Source organism: Mustelus asterias, chromosome 3 (genome assembly GCF_964213995.1).
Source record: "Mustelus asterias chromosome 3, sMusAst1.hap1.1, whole genome shotgun sequence".
Taxonomy (NCBI): Eukaryota; Metazoa; Chordata; class Chondrichthyes; order Carcharhiniformes; family Triakidae; genus Mustelus; species Mustelus asterias.
The window spans coordinates 11,044,095-11,057,914 of NC_135803.1; the positions used below are offsets into that span (position 1 = coordinate 11,044,095).

General features: G+C 45.2%; 1 protein-coding gene across 3 annotated transcripts in view; it reads left to right on the forward strand.

The window, feature by feature from the left end:
* The window catches only part of dhx36 (DEAH (Asp-Glu-Ala-His) box polypeptide 36), a 96,669-nt gene that overhangs the window by 19,511 nt on the left and 63,338 nt on the right, over window positions 1–13,820 (forward strand). For all 3 annotated transcript variants that reach the window (XM_078204726.1, XM_078204735.1, XM_078204744.1), the window contains 5 exons: window positions 620–699; window positions 6,289–6,363; window positions 6,531–6,697; window positions 8,560–8,641; window positions 10,191–10,334. In XM_078204726.1, the coding sequence (XP_078060852.1) occupies window positions 620–699; window positions 6,289–6,363; window positions 6,531–6,697; window positions 8,560–8,641; window positions 10,191–10,334 (548 nt within the window). The remainder of the gene's footprint in view (window positions 1–619; window positions 700–6,288; window positions 6,364–6,530; window positions 6,698–8,559; window positions 8,642–10,190; window positions 10,335–13,820) is intronic.

Below are 13,820 nucleotides of genomic sequence, written 5' to 3' on the forward strand. Positions count from 1 at the left end.
CATCACCGTGTGTAGTGGCAACCTGGAACCTCCCCCCCATGGCCTATTCCAGTTCCGACTGTGAGCAATTTTGGTCCCTTTATCCAAGATATACTGGCATTGGAGGCAATCCAGAGAAGGTTGATCCCAGGTATGGAAAGATTTTCTTATGAGAAGATGTTGAGTAGGTTGTACCTATACTCACTGGAGTTTAGAAGAATGAGGGTGTCTTTATTCAGACACAGAGGATTCTCATGGGGCTTGACAGGTTCAGGCTGAGAGGTTGTTTCCCCATTTGGAAGAGTCCAGGATCAGAAGGCATAATCTCTGAGGAAGGGGTCACCCATTTAAGACAGATGAGGAGGAATTTCTTTGCTGAGGAGAGTGAATCTGTGGAATTCTTTACCGCACAGGGCTGTAGAGATTGGGTTAAGTGTACTCAAGGCTGAAATAGACAGATTTTTAATCAGTAAGGGAATCGAGAGTTATGGGAATAAGGCGGGAAAGTAGAGTTGATAATGATGATATCAGTCATGATCTCATTGAATGACGGAGCAGACTCGATGGGTTGAATAGCCCATTTATTGCTCCTACATTTTATTGTCTTGCGTGTTAATATTGTTTGTTTTTGCACCTTCAGATAGCCGAGAGAGTAGCAGCAGAAAGAGCAGAAGCCTGCGGTGATGGAAACAGTACTGGCTACCAGATCAGGTTACAGAGGTTAGTACTGGCTGCTTCATTACTCGAGGGGGTTGGGCTAAGCAATGAGCAGGGCTTGTTGAATGTTGCAGCCATGCTAGAAATGAATGTGATTGCCAAATACTCTAATTCTAAACATCCATGTGCCATATATGAATGTCTGATATTTTGAGTTTGCCCGTTGCTCAACTTCACTTTGTTCCAATGTTATGTATGATGACAGGCAAAGCTTATCACGTAATAGCATTAGCTCAGCAGATGGGATGAGTTCTGCTCCTTCAGTCACCAGCTTAATTGGTAATGGATCTGTACATCAATTAAATGACCCATAAGAAGGAAGAAGAACTATGTGTATTGATTCTGCACTGCAGGAATGTGCCTGCTGTTGGAGTTCTACACACACAGGATGAACTTGCCTTGATGGTGCATTTTTCATGTCCTCGGGGCATTCGTACAGTGCTTTACAGATGATGAAGTATTTTTTTAAAAGTGGAGCCTCAGTAGTTTTGTTGGAAATGTAGCACCCACGAACTCGAAACGTTAACTCTGTTTCTCTCTCCATAAATGCTGCCAGACCTGCTGAGTTTATCCAGCATTTTCTGCTTTAATTAGCAGCCACTTTGTTGTTTATTGGAATGTGTGATAGGGCAGCCCGGTGGCACAGTGGTTCGCACTGCTGCCTCAGAATGCCAGGGACCCGGGTTCAATTCCCAGCTTGGGTCACTGTCTGATTTGATTTATTGTCACATAGAGTCATAGAGGTTTACAGCATGGAAACAGGCCCTTCGGCCCAACTTGTCTATGCCGCCCTTTTTTTTAAACCCCTAAGCTAGTACCAATTGCCCGCATTTGGCCCATATTCCTCTATACCCATCTTACCCATGTAACTGTCTAAATGCTTTTTAAAAGACAAAGTTGTACCCGCCTCTACTACTGCCTCTGGCAGCTCGTCCCAGGCAGTCACCACCTTCTGAGTGAAGAAATTGTCCCACTGGACCCTTTTGTATTTCTCCCCTCTCACCTTAAACCTATGCCCTCTAGTTTTAGACTCCCCTATCTTTAGAAAAAGATATTGACTATCGAGCTGATCTATGCCCCTCATTATTTTATAGACCTCTATAAGATTGCCTCTCAGCCCTCTATGCTCCAGAGAAAAATGCCCTATCCGGCCTCTCCCTATAACTCAATCCATCAAGTCCCGGTAGCATCCTAGTAAATCTTTTCTGCACTCTTTCTAGTTTAATAATATCCTTCCTATAATAGGTGACCAGAACTGTACACAGTATTCCAAGTGAGGCCTTACCAATGTCTTGTACAACTTCAACAAGACGTGCCAACTCCTGTATTCAATGTTCTGACCAATGAAACCAAGCATGCCGAATGCTGCCTCCACCACTCTGTCCACCTGTGACTCCACTTTCAAGGAGCTATGAACATGTAGCCTAGACCTCTTTGTCCTGTAACTCTCCCCAACACCCGACCATTAGATCAGAGGATTAGGTCGGGTGGATAGTGAGAGCCTTTTTCCTCGGATGGTGTTGGCTAGCACGAGGGGACATAGCTTTAAATTGAGGGGTGAGAGATATAGGATAGATGTTCGAGGTAGGTTCTTTACTCAGAGAGTAGTAAGGGCGTGGAATGCCCTGCCTGCAGCAGTAGTGGACTCGTCAACATTAAGAGCATTCAAATGGTTATTGGATAACCATATGGATGATATTGGAATAGTGTAGGTTAGAGGGGCTTTAGATTGGTTCCACTGGTCGGCGCAACATCGAGGGCCGAAGGGCCTGTACTGCGCTGTAATGTTCTATGTTCTATTAACTGAGTAAGTCCTGCCCTGGTTCAATCTACCAAAATGCATCACATGTAATAATCAACAGTGAAAAGTATTATTTCTTGCATGTTATACAGACAAAGCATACTGTTCATAGAGAAAGAAAGGAAAGTGTAGAATGTAGTGTTACAGTCATAGCTAGGGTGTAGAGAAAGATCAACTTAGTGCGAGGTAGGTCCATTCAAAAGTCTGATGGCAGCAGGGAAGAAGCTATTTCTGTGTCGGTTGGTACATGACCTACCGACTGTGCAGAGTCTGCATGTTCTCTCCATGTCTGCGTGGGTTTCCTCCGGCTGTTCCGGTTTCCTCCCACAGTCCAAAAGACGTGCGGATTAGGTGCATTGGCCATGCTAAATTCTCCCTCAATGTACCCAAACAGGTGCTGGAGTGTGGCAACAAAGGGATTTTTACAGTGACTTCATTGCAGGGTTAATGTAAGCCTACTTGTGATACTAATAAATAAACTTTAATCTGTTTTATTGATGTGAGATGAGGGCAGGTGTTGGACAGGGCACTGGGGATAGCAGGGATCAGAAAGATGATTCTCAACCTTGCACCAAGTATTATTTTAAATATAGAAACTGTTATTAGATTCTGAACACAGCTTCCTACTTTTCCTACTGTTCTGCTTCCAGTGCAGTGCTGACACCTTTCATTGATTAATAAAACTATATTTGGCCTATTTTTCATATCCTGTTGAGCTGTCAGTGAGACTTCCTCAATCCCGTTGTATAAGCTAGCTGAAAATACTTGTTCTGCGTACATGGATGGCTGGTTGTCTTGTGCACCTTTTTTTATTCGTGGATTTGATTAGGACTATACCAGTTTTTTTAAGAGGATGCGACGTTTGATCAGCTCATTCAGTCGCCATGTCAGCCATGGTTCAGTTGGGAGTACTTTTGCCTCTCAGGAGGTTGTCAGTTCAAGTCCCACGTCAAAGTTCGAGGACAAAGCCCAGGCTGAATTGCATTTGGTACTGGTGGAGTGCTGCACTGTTGAAGCTGCTGTTATTCAGATGAGGCAGTGAATTGAAACTCCGTTTGCTCTCCTGGGTGGACGTACCGACCACAATCCCACCCAGGCCCTGTTCCTGCAAACCCACATATTTGCCCTGCTAATCCCCTGACACTGGGGCCAATTTAGCATGGCCAATTAACCCAACCCGCACATCTTTGGACTATGGGAGGAAACTGGAGCACCCGGAGGAAACCCACGCAGACACGGGGGGAATGTGCAAACTCCACACAGACAGTGACCTGTGGCTGGAATTGAACCTGGGTCCCTGGCGCTGAGGCAGCAGCGCTAACCACTGTGCTGCCCATTTCCGACGCTGCTCGTTGCTTTCTCTGGGTTCTCCAAAACTACAACTGATTTGTTGGTCTGAGGTTTGCTAGCTGTGCTGTGGGCACATATGTCTATGTATGCAATACAAAACGTACACTGCTGGTTGTCCAATAATGTTAACCTGGTATGATTGACTTGGCTTGTTGTACTATATTGAAGATGCTATGTGAATTCTAGCAAGTGCAGCAGCCAGTTTACACACTGCATTGTACCACAAGCAGCAGTGTGCTAATGACGAGATAATTTGTTTATAGTGATGTTAGTTGAAGGATAAATATTAGCCACGACTCCTCCCTGGTTGTTCGAAATAGTGCCGTGGGATTTTTTTTAATGTGCATTTGAGAGGGGAAGGAATCTGAAAGGTGGCATCTGTGACAGTGCAGGGCTCACTTAGCATCAGCCCAGATTTTATTGTCAAGTATTGGGAGTGGGTCTTCAATCCACAAGCTTCTGACGCAGAGGTGAGAGTGCTTCCTACTGAGCTCTGGCTGCAGTTTAAATATTTGGAATAACTACACAAATCAGTGAGTTTTAAATTTAATGTTTCAGACAGGGGTGCCTGATTTCTGGAAACATGATAAATTTACTATGTATTATTTTAAGTGCCCAGAAGATTCTGTGTTCCACCTTTTTGAGTTTAACCTTTGATAACATGGGTGTTGTAATGTAGCTGAGACCCTGATGCCCATCTCCCCCATGCTCTTTCCTTTTCACAGCATTAGACACAGTTGGACATCATCTTTTCCGAATCCAGTTTTGTCATCCAATCACTTGCATTGTTCCTCTCCAACCTATTTGAACACGTCAGCACATTGCCATCAAAGGCTTTTCCTCTCGACGTCCGCACCATCACACCACGCGTCTCCCAAGAATCTTGGCATGCTGCCCCTCAGCAACTGATCTGCAAGCTTGAGTTCAAGTTCCAAATGTACTTTGAAGAATCCTGTTCTGCATTTTATGTCTCTTGACTCTCAGTCACCCCTCTGTCTCCAGCTCGACATTCCTCTGGGAAAACTCTGCTTTTCTCCAACTCTGTCCTCCTGTCTGCCATCTTCCTCATTGCCTTCCATGCCTTCATGTACCTAGGCTCTACGCTCTGGAATTTCCTCCCTAAACCTCTAAGTCTGAGCGTCTCCTCCCTTAAAGCTCCTTAAAATCGACCTCAGTGACCTAGCTCATTTTAAAGTCTCCTTTAGCGCGTTGTCAATTTTTGTCTGGCTGCATCCTGTCAATAGCCTTGTGACGTTTTGCTGTGTTAAAAGTGTTAAATGTCGATGTTCCAGGCATACTTCCATTTCTGAAGTTTCTTGAGCTTTTTTCAGAAATGTTAAAAGTGGCACATTCAAACCCCACTCTGGGACTCACTGTCCACGGCAAGTGTGTTTGTCATATGGTCAAACTGGTTGATTATCAAACTGCAAATCCTTCCACTACGCCGATGGCAGGTGGGGCGGCACAGTAGCACAGTGGTTATCACTGCTGCTTCACAGCGCCAGAGATCTGGGTTCGATTCCTGGCTTGCGTCACTGTCTGTGTGGAGTGGGCACGTTCTCCCCATGTCTGTGTGGGTTTCCTCTGGGTGCTCCAGTTTCCTCACATAGTCAGAAAGATGTGCTGGTTAGGTGCATTGATACGAACAGGCATCGGACTGTGGCGACTAGGGGAATTTCACAGTAACTTCATTGCAATGTTAATGTAAGCCATACTTATGACTAATAAATAACATTAAGAATTGGGGGGGCATCGAAGACGTGCTGGTTAGGTGCATTGGCCATGCTAAATTCTCCCTCGGTGTACCCAAACAGGCGCCGGAGAGTTTTTAAAAAAAGTTTATTTATTAGTCACAAGTAAGGCTTGCATTAACATTGCAATGAAGTTACTGTGAAATTTCACTAGCCGCCATACTCTGGCGCCTGTTTGGGTCAATGCACCTAACCAGCACGTCTTTCAGACAGTGGGAGGAAACCGGAGCACCCGAAGGAAACCCACGCCGACATGGGGAGAACGTGCAGACTCAGACAGTGATCCAAGCCGGGAATCGAACCCGGGTCCCTGGTGCTGTGAAGCAGCAGTGCTAACCATTGTGCCACTGTGCCGCACACGGTGTGGTGACTAAGGGATTTTCACAGTAAGTTCACTGCAGTGTTAATATAAGCCTACTTGTGACTAATGAATAAACTACTTTTATTAGGCAGAGCCTGCAGAAGGCAATGGGAAACCACTGCAGTATTGTGCCGTCATATAGAAGTTTGTGATTGCCAATCCCCTCTTAGGGCTTGGTATTTGAAGAGAGTAAAATGCAGCATAGAAATGTTTATTGCTATTACATGTCCTCGTCCGAAGAATTTGACCCAGAGTGAGCTGTCCAAGGGAAAATAGTTTGTTGCTATTCTGTTTATTTTTTTAAAAAACACTTCTGTCTTGCTTCACAGTCGCTTGCCACGAAAACAAGGCTCCATTTTATACTGCACCACAGGAATCATTCTCCAGTGGCTTCAGTCAGACGCGTAAGTATACAATTAATATATACATAACATTGTCAATTTTATACAAGACAGATACAGAATTGTGCATTTCCCAATTCCAGGCATCACCTTCTCAAATTCCAATCCATTTGCCAAAGTAATGCAGTTGGTGCAGCCTTGATAACATTTGAAAATGTCTCTTCCCACAGCCTCTTGTCTACCGTCAGTCACCTTGTTTTGGATGAGGTTCACGAGAGGAGTTTGCAATCGGATGTCCTGATGACCATTGTGAAGGACGTTCTACCCTTCAGGTCAGACCTAAAAGTGATACTGATGAGTGCGACTCTAAATGCTGACAGGTTTTCAGAATATTTTGGTGAGTAGAAGAGAGAAATTCTAATGGAAACTTCAGTGAGTTCGGACTGTTGGTTTCTTAAAGTTCATAAATGTCATAGAATCATGGAGCGTAGAAGGAGATCTGTGCCAACTCTTCAGTAGCTGCCCAATTAGTCTCACTTCTCCAGTCTCTCCCCAGAGCTGTGAAAATGTATTCTTTTGTCTGTACCTCCTCATTCTCCTCTTGTTTGTTGCCCAGTGTTTAGCTTTTGTGCCGATGTTTTACTTTGTAACTAGGGTGTCTGTCTTTAGGGCATAACCAGTCAACCTTAATAAACCTTCACCAAACAGAGCATTTCGCAATCCATCTTTACTTTGGTGCCATAGATAAAATCCCCACAGGAATAAACATGGTTAACTCTTAAGCTGCCCTATGAAGTGGCCTGGCCACTCAGTTGTGTCTCTGCTCAGAGTAATTAAGCATGGGTAATAAATTCCGGCCTTGCCAATGATTTCCAAATGATTGCAAAGCAAAAGCAGCAAAGGTGTAGGAATGCGCGCGTCCTCAGATCTCTGGCTGTTTTTTTTTTACAGAGCAGCAGCAGCTCTAGGAGCTTTCCAAGGGTTCATCAGTCTGTACCTGATGTCCAACTTAAACTCGTGAGCAATAGACTCACCCTCTTGGTTCCTTTCCTGGAATTGGGATGAAGGTATCCAAGCAGCAAAATCTTTAGTGGTCTCTTTTTATTGTGCAAGAACATCGCTTGTGGTTCTGATTCCCTGGACCCTGAGGCCACTGGTAGGAAAGATTGGGCTGTTTTTGGCATAACTTGGATCTCACTAACGGAGGCTTCCTGGTTGCCGATCTTGCGGATTACTGGACCTCCAGGGTCAGGCGAAAGCATCCTTAGTATGGGTTTCACTGCTGCATAAATGCAGCGACTGTTGTCTTTTATTGTGCCGTTGGAATAAGAGAGGTGAACTTCAGAAACAGCTTATAGAATCTGACCTACAAAATGACACCTTAAAGCAGCTTTAAATCCCTCACCCAACAAGTGATTGTGAAAATAATGCTAGAGTCTCTCTGTTTTTTGACCAAGTCAGTCAGAAGACTAATAAACCTGTGTGAAAACCTACCAATGTACTAACACTGATCAGTGTGTTAACATTGCAGAACAATGTGCAGTTGGTAGAATCTTACCATTCCAACCTAGGGGTGTGACCAGTTTTGTGGGTAGAGACTGCTTCAAGTGAGCAGACATTTGAACTGGTGTAAAAGATCATGAACTGGAGTATTGGGTGGCATGGTGGTTAGCACTGCTGCCTCATAGCTCCAGGGACCCAGGTTCGATGCCGGACTTGTGTGTTTGCCTTTATGGAGTTTGCACACTCTCCCCGTGTCTGCATGGGTTTCCTCCGGGTGCTCCGGTTTCTTCCCACAGTCCAATGGTGTGCAGGTTAGGTGGATTGGCCATGCTACATTGCTTCTTAGTGTTGCAAGATGTGTGGGTTAGATGGATTAGCCATGGAAAATGTGTGGTGTTACGGGGATAGGGCAGGGGTGTGGACCTGGGCAAGAGTTGGTGCAGACTCAATGGGCTGAAGTGACTCTATGATTCTCTTTGCAGCAGTTATGACTGCAGCTGACTTTGATTTAAAATTCCGCAGTCCTGAACACAATTTCATTTGATTTGACTGAGATGACACTGGTGTCTGGGCAGAAATCATACCCAGCTCCATGACTGTGGTGATGTGGAGATGCCGGCTTTGGACTGGGGTGGTATACTCCAGTTTTATACTTGTCAATAATATTGGATCCAGATAGCTTCTGTGACAAATAATTACTGACTATATTTTTACTCACCGTTCAAAAATGTTATGCCTTCCTCCATTTTCCTATAGGCAACTGCCCCATGTTGCATATCCCAGGATTTACCTATCCGGTGAAGGAATACATTTTGGAAGATGTGGTTGAGTTGCTCCAGTAAGTCAATTTGTTAATGGTTTGAATGGGTTTTCTCTTTAGTTGTTACTATAAACAATGTGTTCTGTCCCTTCTGCTAAGTGTAGATATTAAAGAAGCCTTAACAATACATTTAGAAAGGCATTGTATGATTCGAACAAGTCAAAATGGTTTTACTAAAGAGACTTCCTGTTTGACAAATTTCTTTAAGGGTTTTTGAGGATATAATGAGTAGGATAGATAAAGGAACCAGTAGCTATAGCATACCTGGATTTCCAAAGGGCATAAGGTGTCACAGGAAGGGTTAATAGGGATGATAAAGTCTCATGGAGTTGGAGGTAATATATTCACACGGATAGAGGATTGGTTAATGGACAAGAAACAGAAAGTGAGCATAAGTAGAACATTTCATTCGGCCCATCGACTGCACGGACTCTCCGACAGAGCATTCCACCCAGGCCCTCCCCTCTGCCCTATTCCCATAACCCCACACATTTACCCTGCTAATCCCCTAACTTACACATCTTTAGATGCTATGGGGTAATTTAGCATGGCCGATCCACCTAACCTGCACATCTTTAAACTGTGGGAGGAAATGGAGCATCCGGAAGAAACCCGTGCAGACACGGGGAGAACGTGCAAACTCCACATAGTCACCCAAGGCTAGAATCAAACCTGGGTCCCTGACGCTGTGAGGCAGCAGTGCTAGCTACAATGAACAAAGAAAATTACAGCAAAGGATCGGCCCTTTGGCCTTCCAAGCCTGCACCGACCATGCTGCCGATCTGATCTAAAACCCCTACCTTTCTGGGGACCATATCCCTCTATTCCTATCCTATTCATGTATTTGTCCAGATGCCCCTTAAAAGTCAAATGCTGCCCAAGTTGTAAATTGGTCCCTGGGATAAGGGGGTTGACCTGGGGTGAGAAGCTGAGTAAATTGAGATTATACTCTCTGGAGCTTAGAAGAATGAGAGGCAATTGCATTGAAACATAGAAAGTTCTGAAGGGGCTTGATAGGGTAGACGCTGAGATGTTGTTTCCTTGTGGTGGGGAATCTAAAACAGGGGAACAATGTCTCAGGATAAGGGGCTGACCATTTAGAACTGAGACAAGGGCATATTGCTTCTCTCAAAGGGTTGTGAATCTCAGGAATTCTCCACACTAAAGGATTGTGGATGCTCCATCGTTGCGCCTATTTAAGGCTGGGACAGAGAATTGTGTCTCAAGGAACCGAGCAATATAAGGAATGAGCAAGAAAGTGTCTCTTTTCCTCCTCACCACCACCACTCCCTCCCTCTTCCTCGCCGTTGCCACCCACTCTTTCTCCCTCTACATGTAGGTTGTAGTCTGGAGCTATGAATAGTGATGGTCGAGCCTCCAATTTCTGTCCATTATGTGGTTGGCCAGGAGTCTCTCCCATTCTTGCTGCCAGTTGTTGGCGTAAGTTTGAAGGAATTGCAGATGGATACTCGTATGGGCTGTTTGGCCATGTTATGAATGCACCTTCTTTACACAGGCCATGGACAGTATCTCCCGATCTTTGACCCTTATTTGCATTTCAAACCAGGTATTGTCCACAAAACCAAGATAACCGGAGACCGTCCTCCAAGAGAAGGTTCATGCAAGGCTGCATGTTCCGACCAGAGAAAGAGCGAGTGGAGGAAGAATACCAACAGCAGTGGCCAGAGTATGTGAGAGAGCTGCAAGGGAGGTACGCAATAACAGTGAGACATTGGTCACATTATTTATATTTCACACCAAAGTTCCATCCCAGCTCCCGTTGAGAATGAAATTGTTCAAGTGCTCCAACTAAAATAAGATGCTGCCCTCGGATGTTTTCCTGGGGATTCTGTTGACCGGGGGGGGGGGGGGACTGATTTAAAATTAATTTCATGATGTTTTACTTCACGTGGAGGCTATCTCCTGATTTTGGGAGTTGGGTCGCTGCCTGGGGGGGGGGTGGATTGAAGTTTCCAGCAAGGAATGAAAGTCCGTTCGCTTGCCAGCTGCCAAAATGGCAGCCTAGTGCAGAAGAACCGTACTTCAAATGTTATTAGGTGCACATTGGCTGCCACATTGCCAGCACCAGCGTTCACTTCATGTGTTTTGGCTGGGTTTTGGTGCTTTCTATGCATTTTTTGGGATAATCCCATTATTTTTAGAACTTTTGAGAACAGGTCCTGGTTGGATCCCAGTTTCAATTCCTTACTTCACCCAGCCTAACCCACAAAGTAAAAGTGTGTCTCTGGACAGTCCAGCATCCCACCCCTTAGGACTTTACTGAACCTACTCTGCAACCCTCTAGTAGAAGAAAACTGAAGAGGTCCAGGGTGACTCGTCCTGTATATCAGGGCATCACGCTTCTCTGGGCGGCACGCTGACTTAAGTGGTTAGCACTGCTGTCTCACAGTGCCAGGGAACTGAGTTCGATTCCCAGCTTGGTTAGCTGTGCAGAGTCTGCACATTCTCCCTGTGGCTGCGTGGGTTTCCTCCGGGTGCTCTGGTTTCCTCCCACTGTCTGAAAGACGTACTGGTTAGGTGCGTTGGCCATGCTAAATTCTGCCTCGGTGTACCCAAACAGGTGCCGGAGTGTGGCGAGTCGGTGGTTTTCACAGTAACTTCATTGCAGTGTTAATGGAAGCAAACTTGTGACACTAATAAATGAACTTTAGACGGTCGGGATCAGATCAGGAATTGTTCATGCCCCAAGTTGTAGCTGTGTATTTGATCTTGCCATGTTCTGGAGATGCGCAATTGTGCACCAGTCAGCTGCATGACACCGCTGTCAATGTCACCTTGTATATTTATGACACATTCTTTCTGGAGTAATGTCCCGAATATGCCTTCCACTGAGAGAGAGGAACAAACTTCACTCGGGTCTGTTTGGGGAATTGAGCCTTGTAGCTAGGTTTGAGCATCAAGATAGCATTCGGGATTGGAGGGGTGCCTGGCATCAGTGGTACTCCAAACCCCTTGCGTCTCTCACTGCAACCTCTGGATAGGAGAGCTGAGTAGCAAGTCTGAAAGGACCAAGCAGAAGTAGCAGAGGGAATGTCCTTGAGAAGCACAGGAAAGCTTAAAATGTATCACTCCATCACTATCCGTCGCCATTCTCATGACTTTGTCAATTGGTTAATATGTGGATGCATCTGACGCTATGGTGTAGGCATCTTTTCATGATGTACAACACAGTTGAAGAGGTATGACCATAAATTCAACAGCTCAATCTCATGATTGATTATTGCCTTTGACCACAGCTGGAATACTTTGTGTGGTTTTAACTCACCCTGTTATAGAGCAAAGAGCGTGAATTTGCCAGGAGGATGTCAGGGCTGGAAAACTATAGTCCTCAGCAGAGGATTTGTATATTGGGAACTATTTTCAAGAGAGGAAAGGCTAAGAGAAGGTAGAATACAGTGATGGGCAAACTGTGGCCCGGGGGGCCCATGCGGCCCATCAGGGTTCTGAGTGAGGCCCTCGAGACATTTTGTTGATTGTTGTCTACGAACAGTGTTGCCACATTCCGCTGATGTCCGTTCACATAATTTTTTCCTACCGTGGTGACTGAAGGATATGCACGTGAAGCGAGGTGCATGCTGATGGCAGACAACATTGACTGTGGGAGCTGTGTGCTTTTAAAGTAAAGTTTATTTATTAATCACAAGTAAGGCTTATATTAACACTGCAATGAAGTGACTGTGAAATTCCCCTAGTTGCCACACGTCAGCTCCTGTTTACGTCAATGCACCGAACCAACACGTTTTTCAGACTGTGGGAGGAAACCGGAGCACCCGGAGGAAACCCACGCAGACACGGGGAGAGCGTGCAAACTCCACACAGACAGTGACCCAAGCCGGGAATTGAACCCGGGTCCCTGGCGCTGTGAGGCAGCAGTGCTAACCACTGTGCGCTCCCTCTGCGTCTAAAGAAAGCGTAAATATTTATTTTGTTTTTACCATTTGAAATTGATAGCTCTATTAATATATGAATAATTAAGCATTTTCAGTAACTTGTTATGAAATATTCGGCATGTATTAGATATACTCAACCTTATTCATGGGGTCATGGTTAGTGAAACAAGCCCAAAGAACAAAGAACAGTACAGCACAGGAAACAGGCCCTTCGGCCCTCCAAGCCTGTGCCGCTCCTTGGTCCAACTAGACCAATCGTTTGTATCCCTCCATTCCCAGGCTGCTCATGTGACTATCCAGGTAAGTCTTAAACGATGTCAGCGTGCCCGCCTCCACCACCCTACTTGGCGGCGCATTCCAGGCCCCCACCACCCTCTGTGTAAAAAATATCCCTCTGATGTCTGAATTTCTATTTTGCAGCCCACAGATAGAAACATAGAAAATAGAAGCAGGAGGAGGCCATTCGGCCCTTCAGGCCTGCTCCTCCATTCATTTTGATCATAGCTAATCATCAATATCCAGATCTTGCCTTCCCCCATATCCCTTGATCCCTTTAGTCCCAAGAGCTATATCTAATTTCTTCTTGAAATCAGACAACGTTTTGGTCGCAACGACTTTCTGCGGCAGTGAATTCCACACATTCACCACTCTTTGGGTGAAGAAATTTCTCCTCACCTCAGTCCTAAAAGGTTTTTCCCTTTTCCTCAAACCATGAGCCCTCGTTCTGGACTCCCCCACCATCGAAAACATACTTTCTGAATCTACCCTGTCCAATCCCGGTTGGAAATTTATAAGTTTCTATGCTATGAAGGAGGGCCACTCATATGGCTCATTCACCAGCCTGTGTTGCCTATCACTGATTTAATAGTAGTTGAAAATGTGGAATAAGACTCTTATTTTGTGGTTATGAGGTGGGTGTGGGGGAAAGGCCAGTAATTTAAAATGACAACTGTGCAAAGGAACAGAGAGGTAAGGGGAAATGTCTTTACATGGAGGGCTATTGAAGCAAGGAATGCTTTGTCACGAAGTGGTTGAGGCAGACACCACTACATTTTCTTAAATGCAGAATTGGATAAGTTACAGGCCTGTGGGAAGAGAACATAAGAACTAGGATCAGGAGTAGATCATTTGCCGCCTCGAGCCTATTCCGCCATTCAATAAGATCATGGCTGATCTTTTCGTGGACTCAGCTCCACCTATCCGTCTGCTCACCGTAACCATTAATTCCTTTACTGTTCAATCCAGTGCCAATATATCCTTTAAAGTTCTGGTTAAACTGCATTTGG